A 12,731-nucleotide genomic window follows, 5' to 3' on the forward strand; every position below is an offset into this window, starting at 1 on the left:
TTTTTTTTTTGCACAAAAGTATGAAGTATAGCAAGAATAGGAAAAGTCCAGGCCAGATTTTACAGAAACTGTCTTGAATTGCACATAGCTTTCATTCTCGACACACAATATGATAGTGAATGAAATATATATTGAATGAAAGATATAGATCAAGGATGGGCAACTGTCCTGTAGATGTTATCAAGAATTAACTTTCAAGTAATTCTAATCAATCTATTCAATTCCAATTCGACTTTGATTAGATTAATTGGGGTTGGAATTTGTGAGAGGAGCAGATTTGCCAATCCTGGTCATAGACTGAAGCATCAATAAAATGCATAAAATGAAGGATCATGTGACACTGAAGACTGGAGTGATGATGCTGAAAATTCAACGCGGTAAAACCTGCAGTTGAGCAGCGTATGTTTTCAAGGTCGTCTCAAGCTGCTGGTTTAGCTCTGGGAAGAACGTTGTGTCTCATTTGAGAGCGACAAGCTCTTGTTGTTCCCTGATGAATAATCCAGCATCGCTGGTCACCGGCATAAGATGTGTTTGGCACGCTGGGACCATCATGTGATGCTGGTGGCTGGTTTGCCCATAAACCAACATGGAATTAATGCTGGATTTTTCAGCAGGACTGGAAGTTTACAACAAGTATTGATTCTCTCATCTTCACATCGAACACGACCGGACACAGTGAACCTCCTGAGTTCATATCGTCACGGGCAGAGTGAAAGTTCAACATCTCTTTAGGGAAGATGAGACACTGGTTATATCATACTACAATATTTCATCATTGGAGACCTTGTGATTCACGTCTTGCTGTCGCTTGCGTAGCTCGTGTGTAACCTCAGGCACCACGGAGGTTGGAGTGTTTCTTTTTAAAGAAAGCAATCTGGGAGTCAAGCATTTTTAGCTTCATATGTTCGCAATGCGTCACGAGTCAGGCTGAAACAAAGACGAGATGTTATCAGGACTCTGAAACAAAACTCTGACAAAATTGTGCCTCTCTCTTGTTATATATTAATGAGGACACTCGCATACAGGAGGAGCATCAAGCTTCAGAGAGCGTCACTCCTGCATGTTTCCTACACCAGCTGCTAAACTGAACGACTTCAAAGGAAACACTGCCTTTTACAATCAATAATAATAATAATAATTAACAATATGTGTTATAGTTGGTGCAATAATCATAATGGTGCTTGAATATTGTCTAAACCAGTAGCAGGGTTATTATAGATCGCAGAAACTACTCAACTAAAACCATATAAAAATGGTTACTTTCAATAAATGTTGACTGAAATAAAATAAAATAAAATATAAAAACTTAAACATTTTACATTTTCATTTAGTTTAACTTGATGTACTAAAATAACTAAAAAAAAGCAAAAAAAATTCTTGCTCAGAATTTCTTGTTTTCCAGCACAAATATCTAAATCTTAAGTCAAGATACATTTACTGGAGAAGCAAAATGACTGAAGATATAAAGAAAAATAATCTAAATTAAACGAGTGCTTAAAACAAGAAAAAAAAATCCTTTATCTATACAAATTTATTTTGATAGAATTTTCAATAAACAACACTTAATAATGACTTAATTAATTTTTCTTCTCAAATAAATGTATCGATTTAAGAATGTTTAAATATTTATATTGTAAAACAAGACAAAAATACTGAAAAATCAAGGTTTTGTTATGTTAAGTGGCAGTTTTTGTGAAATTTTCAGACGTCTCTCAGCTCCGAGTCTCAGACGACACCTTCTCAAACCTTTCAAGTACCATATAATGCACAAAAAAATGTCAAAATCTTTTTTAAAATGGCAAACTTTATACAATTTCCATGAGTGCACAGGCAAGGATGGCATTAAACCTTTCAAAGACATTTTATCAAGTAAACTAAATGGAAAAATCTCACTAAACTTGTCAAGAATCAAACACAAGAAAAAAGCATTTCGATTTTCTTCAAAGAAAATGACGGCTATTTTTAGGACCATTAATATGTTCTGCTTTGTGATATTTTCCGGTGTCTGTGGAGGCACCGCGGGGAATACTCCAATTATTGTTTGATTAAAATATGTGTTAAACAAAACTACAATATTAAGTTACAGAATCTCAAGTACAGAATATAAACTGCTTAGAAGAACAGATTTACTGAAAACATATTTGTGCATAACTGCATGTTAATTGCATCAGGCCCAACAGAACAGATGTCTGGGTGAGAAATCGACTCATAAAATCCCATATTTCAAAGAATGTGTTGATGGGTTTATAGTGCATTTCCACATGTTTTCTGCTGAGTTTGGCATGTGCCAGGCGTTGAAGTTAAGAATCTTTCATCAAATGATAATCACAGACAGTTACAGCTGAAGCAATAATATGATGGTTTTGTACCGGACACACTGATATGAAGAGGACATGAGGGTGAAGGCTGGAGCCGCTCTGATACGAGTCTCAACTGTACTGACAGACATCGTGATCATCTGAGCGGCAGCTGATTCAGTGCTTGACTAACATGACCGGCCTAAAGACATGCTTGATTCCAAAACATGTCATAATACCCAAGGTTACACTTCATTTCAATAGTCCACACCGAAGTGCATTCTTCTAACTACAACTTGTGAACTACATGTCGACCAACTCTCATTAGTGTATTAAATAGTTTAGGGTTCAGGTTGACATGTAGTTACAAAGTTACTAATAGTCAGTAGAACGTCTGCTTGGGAACATCAAAATAAAGTGTTAGCAGATATTACGCAGACAGTCTACTAATACTCTTGCTAGTTTCCATGTTCACAAGTTACTTATAACCTGTGAACATGGAAACATGTCTAAACCCAACTATGGAAATAAAGTGTTAACCACATCAACACTAAACTGGCTTTCTGCACCATTTGCTATTCATAGAGCACCAGAGCAGAGCGAGCTCACGCTAAAATGAAAACTCTCTCATCATTTATTCACCCTCTGTAGTTCCAGCATCTTTCATTCTTCTTCAGAACAAAAATTAAGATTTTGTAATGTTCTCTCATCATTTTTGTCCATCCAATGAAAGTCTATGCAATCAACATTTTCAAGCTTCAAAAATAGCATAAAGCCGTTGTAAAAGTAACGCATATGAGTCTTCTGAAGAGACACGATCATGTTATATGATGTTATTCGCCTATAGAAACACTGATAGCGCACACACATATGATAGCAGCACATCAAATACGGTAACAGAAGCTCAAACATGCGATCTTGACCTCGCAGGTCAAGCAAGAGCTGTCGTTTACCGCAGTTGATCATCACAGTATAGTATACTCGGTCACATTTCCTTACTTGCCAAAAACTCTAGCCTTCCTAACATTCAAACACACTGAATCTGTTTTATTCTACAGACTCATCTCATCTCATTCACATAATTCATTATCTAAACACATGATTATGTTGCATGACTTTGAATTAAACGTGCAAAAATAACAAAACACTGAAAAAAAGCAAAGTTAGACTAAGTTCTGTTTCTTTGTCTGCAGCATATTGAAAAATATATTGGTAAATTATAATTTCCTACTTTTCCAGATATAGGAACTGGATTAAATGCATGTAATTAATTGATAATATCATATCCTACACTGTAAAAATATATATTTTCATGATTTGATAACACAACATTTTTACTTTAGTCAAATCAACTTCAATAATTAATGTGGTTCAGATAACATCATTTTTTGAGTTTCTGTTGATTATTTTAATTTCAATTAACTCAATATTTTAAGGCAACCACTAACTTACTTTAAGTTAAACCAACAATTATTTTTACAGTAAACATTATCCTAATCAATATATAATATCCTACATATTTCTTAAAAATACAAACAAGCATAGAAACATTTTAGCCAACAAAATTATTATGATATTTTGATAAACTGGCTTCATGATCATACAAATATTGATACAGTATTGATGCCAAAGTTGTCTTGTCGGCCACGTCAGACAGAGGCCATCAGGTGATTTTGTGGTGACGGCGAGAGATTGGCAGGAACTGAACATAAACACATTCACAAGTTCGCCTTTCCATTCAGTCTGAATATGGTAAAACAAACTTGGCTTTCTGTCCTCGGCTCGAGCTCTGAGTTAAACCCCACTATAACAGCACTGCGTAGAGGAGGAATATGAGAAATAGAGGAGGAGGGATGCTGGAAGAATTGCACTGCGTGACGCAGCGACTGCTGCTTATATACGCTCGTAACGATGATTGACAGGACTGAATGTTTAGGCATCAATGACATTAAATCAATCATCTTGATGAAATATCTGTTCTAATCACAATATCATAAAACCGTTTCTTTCTGTTTTGGAAGAATCCTGTCACCGGGAATCGACCAGTGAATAATGTTGGTGAACATTAATGTTGGGATGATTGATAAATCAATGGGACACTGAAGTTAATTGGCTGCTGTCCCGGTGCGTCCGTGCTCACAGAATGAGGGAAATCATTGGGAGAGACGCGTCTTTACAGTGGCTTCGGCACAGCATTAGAAACAGCAGATTAAAGGCGTAAGTGAATGTGCTGGGGCAAACACCTCCACGAGGACACATGGAGCGGGAACGTGCCTCGCACACCAAAACACCTCCAGATCCGCCACAGTTAACAAGAGCAATGAAGATACTGAGACACACACACACACACTCTCAGAGGGAAAAAATGTGCAAATAATGTCCCTCTTGTTCAGTTTATTTCATTAAAATGAGCTAAAGAAAGTAGCATGATTTTTTTTTACATTTCATCACAATTTAATTTTATTGTGTTCAGTTCACCTAATATATATTTAAAACTGAAGTTAGTTCATTTATACGTGTTGAAATATATGAAACATTTTTGTTGGCAGTGTATCTTTAGTTCCCAGGATGCTTTGCAAGAGCCTCCATTAGGAGAGGAAATTTAGGGATTAAGTGATATGTTATGTGTTTTTCAGTAAAGGGAAAGATGTTGGTATTCATGTTAGTGTTTAATGGACATTTAGAGGAGTTTCAGCAATGTTTATGAGTTTTGTGGTTACCATTATGGAGTAAGTGGCACTTGTGCTTAGGATGTGGGCATGATGCTAATGTCAGGATTGACTCTAATTAATGAAATAAATAAATAATAATAAAACAGAGAGAATCAACACAGAGGTACAACAGCTTGTCACTGCGGCACAATAACATTTGTCTGTTTTTAAGTCAATCTGTGTACAGAACCTTGGTGTTTTCCTAACATTAGACAAAAACTCTAGCTAAGGGGTCGTTTACACAAAACTGTTTTCAACTAAAACTTTTTATGCGTTTGGCCGTTCATTTACACGACAACAGCATTTTGGGTGCCTGAAAATGCAAACTTTTAAAAACGTGAATCTGTGAAAACGATGACGTCATGCACACGTGTATTACATGTTCAGTCTATAGTGTTTCATCGCCATCTAATGGCCTGTCAGCAGAATACAGCGTTTTTAGTCGTTTTCACGGATTCGTATGAATGGGGATCGTTTTGACAATGGTGTCGTCTGTGCGTGGAAAACTGAAAGGAAAAACTTCTACATTTTAAGCATATCGTTGTCGTGTAAACGTACCCTAAAATAAAACATTTTCTGTCTGAAAAGTCTCTTGAGATAGCTATCCACTCTTTTATATCCTCGTGTGTGGGTTATTGCAGTCCTACGGTATCTCTGAGTCCAGGTATCTCGACTCCAACTCAAAATGCTGCAGCCAAATTTCTCAAGAATAGTCGCAAATATGATCACGCCATTCCCATTTTACGAGCTCTCCATCGGCTTCCAGTCCAGTTTAGGATCGACTATGAATTCTTCTATTTGTGTATAAATCCTTACATAACCTTGCCACAAACTACCTGTCCGACTGCACTGTCCCTACAACCCTCCAGAAGCTGGTAACCTTAATTTATGGACAGGCCATAGCTGAAGGCTGAAACACGGAGCAGATGGAGGCTTTTCAGACTGTGGAATAACTTGCCCTCTCTTTCTTCTGTTTCTTTCTCCTATATTTTATCCTATGAACAACCAAAAATTCACATCACTGTGAAATATGAGGTAATTGTTGAACAGTTGCCAGCAATTGCTTTTATCATAGAAATTGTAGTCGAATCAGGCAGTTTTTCTCACTTTTAGATTGTGGAAACCCACAAATAGAGCCATAAAATATTTAACAGAGTACAGAAAACAACCTTTACCATTTTTATGGCTATTAGAGTCAGTCTTTCTGCTACTGGGGCTCCGCTCTCAGAGAGAGAGAGAGAGAGAAAGAAGGACACGGAGGCAAGATTAATCAAACACAGAAGGTCAGGGACACACAATACTTGATTAAGGTCACACAAACCATCACAAAGACATTCGGCCCAATAAAGACGCCCGCTGCAGTCATTAACATGGCCGCCGCGAGGAAGCCTCATTCTCTTGATCCCTCATGCCCCATCACACCGATGTGTGTGCACTTCTGCTCTCCACAAACAAACATGGTTATGGCTGCTAAATGAAAGAAGGGAAGTGCAATGATGCAACCCATAAGTTGTATCAATTGATACTAATTCCAACATCACACAAATAGTAACAGACAAAAAGATTGTGTAGTCTGAACCTGGCATAAGAGTAGAGTTGTCACATATGAGGCTACAAGCTCACTTTACAAATTTGTGGCCACATATTGTTATAATCCACGAGTACAGTTCATAAGCAGAGAGCACCGATCGCAAACTCAAGGCACAGATTATTGGGGGAAACATTCTGCCACTGTATGTGACCCTAGGGGGACTCCATACTTTCTCATGCTGCAGTAAATAGAATTCACAAAAGGGAATAATGTGAATTATCTCTTTAAATGCATGGAATGTACATGTACTGTGTTAATATGAAGGAATGTTCCCTAATGATTTTGCTCTGGTGCTTTCAATTATGTGTTAAATTTTACTTTGACCATGGTCAAAACAACTATCGCAGGGATTACCATTCTCCATCGCAACGACGGATTTCCATCAATTGGACAGCAGAGATGCCATGTATGATATGAGTTGGAAATGAACTGGAAATGTTTGGGGCAAAAAATGTCACAAATTCAATTAGACAGCTTCAGTGATGTTCGTGAGAGTGCAGAACTGAAATCATCCACCACTTCACTGATGACGAACGTTATTTGCTCCCTTTCTGTATGAAATTTATTCCTAGTTTGAATCACCATTTTGTTTTTCAGGCTGCTAATGTGAAATCTTGATTTATAATACGTAAAAACGCACTAATTCAAACATGTTTTTTTACTTCTTCTGTCAGTGTAGCCTACAAGAGTATGAGAACTTGAGCTTTCATGGACTCCACAAGAAACCTGACGATCCATTATTCGACGGAGGCAAGAAAATCTTACCGTCTCACATGGTCAAATGCCACAAATGTATCATTGGTGACCTACAAATATCTTTGTCTTAAGTAACATAAGCAAGTAATTGAACTAAAGTTTTCTGCATCTCCCCGGTATCTCACACGTGTCTGAATAGATCTTAACGCCTCAAACGGTGTTCAGATTTGCCAAGACAACCAAAGTCTGACAGAAGCCAGAGATCTCAATAGAAACTCATTTAAAGTTCATTCTTTCGACACCACCTATATTTTACAGTTCTGTATGCTGTCTCAGTTTAGCCAAGACAAAGTTGATGCCTCCTGAGATTTGAACGAGCAAAAACAATTTCCTCACAAACAAGGAATAATACTTGTACACACTCAGAAACACTACAAAGAAAGAAATCAGCCGCACCATCAACACACTCACCGTGAGGACGAACACACAGCCGAGACACGAGAATCAGACCCCGGTCACATGTGCATCAGTGTGTGTCAGACCGGGTTAGAGTGCAGATTCAAGCTTCTTCTGCAAGATCACAAGAAGTGCAAGAAAGAATAGAGACAGGAAGAAACCTAGTGGTTGGACGGGCGACACCCTCTTCACATAAACACATCATGAGTGAGAGGAAGAGAGAGAGAGAGAGAGAGAGAGAGAGCCCTTCACAAACACACCATTAAGCGCTGATCGCTCACCCCAGCCTTACTCAAGACATCATGCCACTTGGCTGGACTTCTATGTCCGACTGAATACACAATCATTAACGGTAGCCCTATCTGCTCTGTTTGCACTGCTGGAAATGGCCTGAAAAGCAGAAACTTAAGTACGGAAACAAAAGCGCAAACTTGTTGAAATGCTACTAAAAGCTACAGCTATGAAGTAAAGCACAGTACAGGCCTTACGAAGAAGTTCATTTTATGAAGTATACTTAAAAATATAGTTTTTAAGTAAGTAAGTATACTAATATCCACGGTTCAGGTTGATTGGGGCACATTTTCCAATTCATCTCAATGGCAAACAGTGTCCCAATCACCCTGAATTCACCCTACTAGTAGTAAACTACTAAGTGTACTATTTCAGTACAGCTTGGGACTAAACTGGCCCACTTTTGTGTTTAAGTGCACAACTACGTTTCTCATTTGTTCTGCATCTGTACTAATGAACTTAAAGTATACTAGTAGTTTACTATTTTAATACTTGTATATTTTTTTAGTTTATGAGTCTCAGTAAACTAGCAGTTTTATCCTGCAAGTAGGCTATACTTTTCTTTAAGTGAGCATATCATCACACTTATCGTTCTGTGACGTGACTTTGAGGTGATCGTAATGCTAAACACCTGCAGAGAATTATAAAAGGGTTTTGGTTCTCTTCGGTAACCCGTGTGGACCTCTGTTATCCTGGGTATCATTTATTTTGCTTCATGTATTAGTATACTTAGGGGGATTTATGTTTGCAGGCCTGAGTGTTATGTTGAAATGTGCTTTTATTATTCTGTGCTTGTGTTAATAACTTTGATGTTCCGAGAGGAATGTTTTCTGTCGCGGTATCCGATCCGGACATATAGATTTATAAAGAAAACAGATGTTTTCAAACAATGTACAAAGTTTATAAGACAGCATGTAAAAAATCATTTAATAGTCAACTCAATCAAAACTACAAGTCAAGTATAATTAGAATACTTAATTATACTTTTAAGTACATCTTGGTCAAAAGATTGATTAAAGTATAGTCCAAATATACTAAGACCTTTCTGTCAGTATAAGTCAAGTATACGCAAGTGCAATTTTAAGTATATTTCTGAAAAGTACATAAAAAGTAGACTGAAAGTATACACTCTAAAAAATGTTTGGTTAAAAACAACCCAAGTTGGGTTGGGTTAAATGATTGCCCAACCTGCTGGGTAGTTTTATTTAACCCAACTACTGATTAAAAATGACTATATGTCTGGCTTAAAATGAATCCAAATAGGTGAGAAATTAAAAATCAGACACATAATTACCAGAGGCAATAATAATAATCAAAAGGTGTACGTTTATTAATAAGCAATTTAATAAATGTTTATTGTTTATTATTCATTATCTTATTAATAAATGCTAATTTATTAAACATATTAAAATTTCCAACATACTTTGGGTTCATTTTAATTAAGCAATAAAGTAATTTTTAAACAATAGTTGAGTTAAATAAAACTACCCAGCAGGTTGGGCAAACATTTAACCCAACCGCTGGGTTAAAACAACCCAATTATTGGGTTTGTCCATTTTCAACCCAACTTGGGTTGTTTTTAACCCAGCATTTTTTAGAGTGTACTTTCTTAATTTTAGTTTAAAGGAAATATACTGATAGCAGATTCCTCAGTTCCAGTGGACTTATGAAGATGGAATTTGAATAGAATTGGAGGATGTTGATTTATATCTGATGGTGATCTGTCATGCTGCACCAACACTAACGCAACAACACTATTTAATGCAGCAACGAGCCACAATATAGAACTTAGACCTTCTTTTCTGTGTTCACGGACGTGACGCAAACACACAAAAGCGAACGACACAATCATCAAGTATAATTGAAAATTGCACAGAGTTTGTATTGGCAGAATGGTTGTGTTCTGGGCAGGGAGAGCAGCTTTAACACCCCCAGGGTAAACAGAACACAAACAACATATGCAGATATCATTAATGTAATGATTTCACGTACACATATTTCAAGAATTAGTCTGATTCAGGGGAATCATGAGGCCAATCCTGACTGACGAGAGGAGGAGCTGGGGATGGAGCTCCTGAGAATGCAATAGCTGCTGATAATACTGAGGAGTTCATACACTGATGCTGTGATAGGCGTCGTATTCCTACAGGCTGACGCGAGTCAGCTGACACGAGCTTGACTGACGTGACCTGCCAGAACTGACGCTAACGCTGGATTTACTGTGTAAGGGAAGCACAAAGACATCACTCATTTTGCCATTCATCATTGTTTTGAAATTATTTTATAAAAATATATTCGCATAAAAATTTAACCTACTGAAGTCAAGTCAGTTGGAACAACCCTGGTCTTTCGTTCTGGATGCTTGTTTTCGTTTCTTCCATGGAACACAAAAGCAAATCTTGTCCATGCAACACATGAAATGTGTCCAAAAATGACAGAAAGCACCACAAGCAGCTCTTCAATCTAATGTCAAGTGTACATTCAGGACACACTGAGACACATTTAACATCACTGACATCAAACATCATTGACTGAGAGCGTCTTACTGGCCTGACATGTCTGACAGCACAGATCTGAATGTGTAATAAAGTATTAAAAGGGAAGATTTCGAATCAGTTGGGACTTGAATATTGGATTTGTTGCTCACACGTCACCTGCCGAATGGCTTCAAATATATCACACCAGTCATATGGAGCACGTTTACAGCCCTTTCTTTGTCTGGAGAAGAGCAGTATGAACACTTTTTGTGTTTCACAGAATACATCAAAACAAGTTTGAAACGACATGAGCGTACACACATGATGACAGATTATGTGGGTGAAACTAATGAATTGCAGAAAGTAAAGTTGAGATATTTTAAACTCAGCTTTTGTGACACAACTTTTCTCAAATACCACAACAGCAGGAAGTGTTTAAGAACAACAAGTTGAGAAATCTCCTCTTCTTATCTTCCTGCACCGACACTCACGTCTGTCTCGCCTCCACGAGCATTGTGGGAAATGTGCATGTCAGCGACTGGCCAGTCATATAAACTTCATAAAGCAATCTATCATCATGTAAGTCTCCTCTCTCTCTCTCTGTATGCTTTGCTGCATGTGAAAACCAGAGCAAGAAACTTTATTTAACAATTTTCCACTTGCTTATCTCAGCAAACACCATTTATAACCAATAAAACACACACAAACACACATAAAATATGAGCATGTTAAACATTTCATATATGATGTTCCTCACTCATCATAAAATATTGCCTCCTAAAAAGGAAATAAATCCACAAAAGTATATGTAGGCTATACTGTCCATAAACATGAAGCTCATACGAACATAAAATATGCATTAGAAAACCTTAAAGCAATTAAAAACAAACCAAACATGTTAAATTCTCTAATTATCGAAAAATGTCAAATGTACTGAAACCTCGTCATATTCAGCTAAACTGCAACATAAATCTATATTAGAAAAACTTTATGCAATTAAAAAATATATATTTTAAGTCTAAAATTTAAAAAATTGATATATACTGTATATATACACTAATAAAATATATAATATGAATATGAAAAATAAAAATACAATGTAAACCCATTGTGATATTCAGTGTAACTGCATGTTAATGTCAATGTCAGCTACACATTTAATAGATACAATGTAAACAGTGCAGCTTTAGAAACATGTATTGCTGTCATCCCGGCCACACACACACACACACACACACACACAGGTGTAAAGCTCTGGTCATTAGCAGTAAAGCAGGTGTACCTTGAATACAGGCATCTGGCCGCTCTGAGCGTCTCTCTCACATGAGCTGATCCTCAATCCTGTCCGGTTCACGTCTCCTTCTGTACTTCTAGAAATGCAAGTTCCCTTTTTTGCGTCTGTCTTGTTCTACCTGTTTCTTTGGCTCTCTCGGTGTGGATTTGCCTCACTCTCAATTTGCTGCAGACTCAGTGTGTGTGTGTGTGTGTGTGTGTGTGTGTGTGTGTGTGTGAGTGTGTGTGTGTCTGAGGCGCGACTGTGCTGCTGAACAAAATGACTGGAGAGAGAGAGAGAAACAGAGGAGTGCTGCACATGTCCTGTCTCTCTCCCCTCTCTCTCTCTCTCTCTCTCTCTCCGGAGACAGGCCGCTGTCCCGCTCTGCTTGCTGTTATTTTTAGAAGCGGCCGAGTCGTGAATCAAAAGCTCACAAAAGAAACAGGCACATGTCATACGCCAGCAGATCTCTGTCACACACACACACACACACGCAGGGTCCGCACAGGCATCTGTTTGCAAATTTCATCAGCCCTGGTGCATAAAAAACTGCAAGTTGTTTTCTGTGAGGTCATTACTGAAGGAGGCTGTACATTGTGTTCTCATAAACTGAGCTTCACTGCATTACTCTGAGAAATCAAGACATATTTGCTATTGCAATTCAGCTTGAGCAATAATGAAGCCACCTGATCTACAGATATGTGACGGATCACAGGTCAAGGTCATGTGAAACCTTCACTTCAACATCAGACACATCACATTCATCACATACAGTTAAAACAGACTGAAAAGAGACTTGATCAAATTGCAAACTTAGAAACTCTATATGCGTACAGTATATAAATCAAATGTCTGCAGTACATCATTCTCATTAAAGTCTCATAGACCCTCTGCTGAAATGAATTCATTCATCAGAAAGCAATAAATGAGTCTCAGGAC

General features: G+C 37.5%; 1 protein-coding gene across 4 annotated transcripts in view; it reads right to left on the reverse strand.

Annotated features, from left to right (window-relative positions):
* Nucleotides 1-12,731, reverse strand: part of rgs3a (regulator of G protein signaling 3a) — a 90,442-nt gene that overhangs the window by 59,145 nt on the left and 18,566 nt on the right. Inside the window, exon 1 of one of the 4 annotated variants that reach the window (XM_067405730.1) lies at nucleotides 11,802-12,277. The exons of 2 other annotated variants lie outside the window; for them this stretch is intronic. In XM_067405730.1, the coding sequence (XP_067261831.1) occupies nucleotides 11,802-11,816 (15 nt within the window). In that variant the 5' untranslated portion in view covers nucleotides 11,817-12,277. Of the gene's footprint in view, nucleotides 1-7,766; nucleotides 7,979-11,801; nucleotides 12,278-12,731 lie in introns of those variants that run through there. One more of the 4 variants, XM_067405731.1, reaches the window with a different exon arrangement.

Source organism: Chanodichthys erythropterus, chromosome 13 (assembly GCF_024489055.1).
Source record: "Chanodichthys erythropterus isolate Z2021 chromosome 13, ASM2448905v1, whole genome shotgun sequence".
Classification (NCBI taxonomy): Eukaryota; Metazoa; Chordata; class Actinopteri; order Cypriniformes; family Xenocyprididae; genus Chanodichthys; species Chanodichthys erythropterus.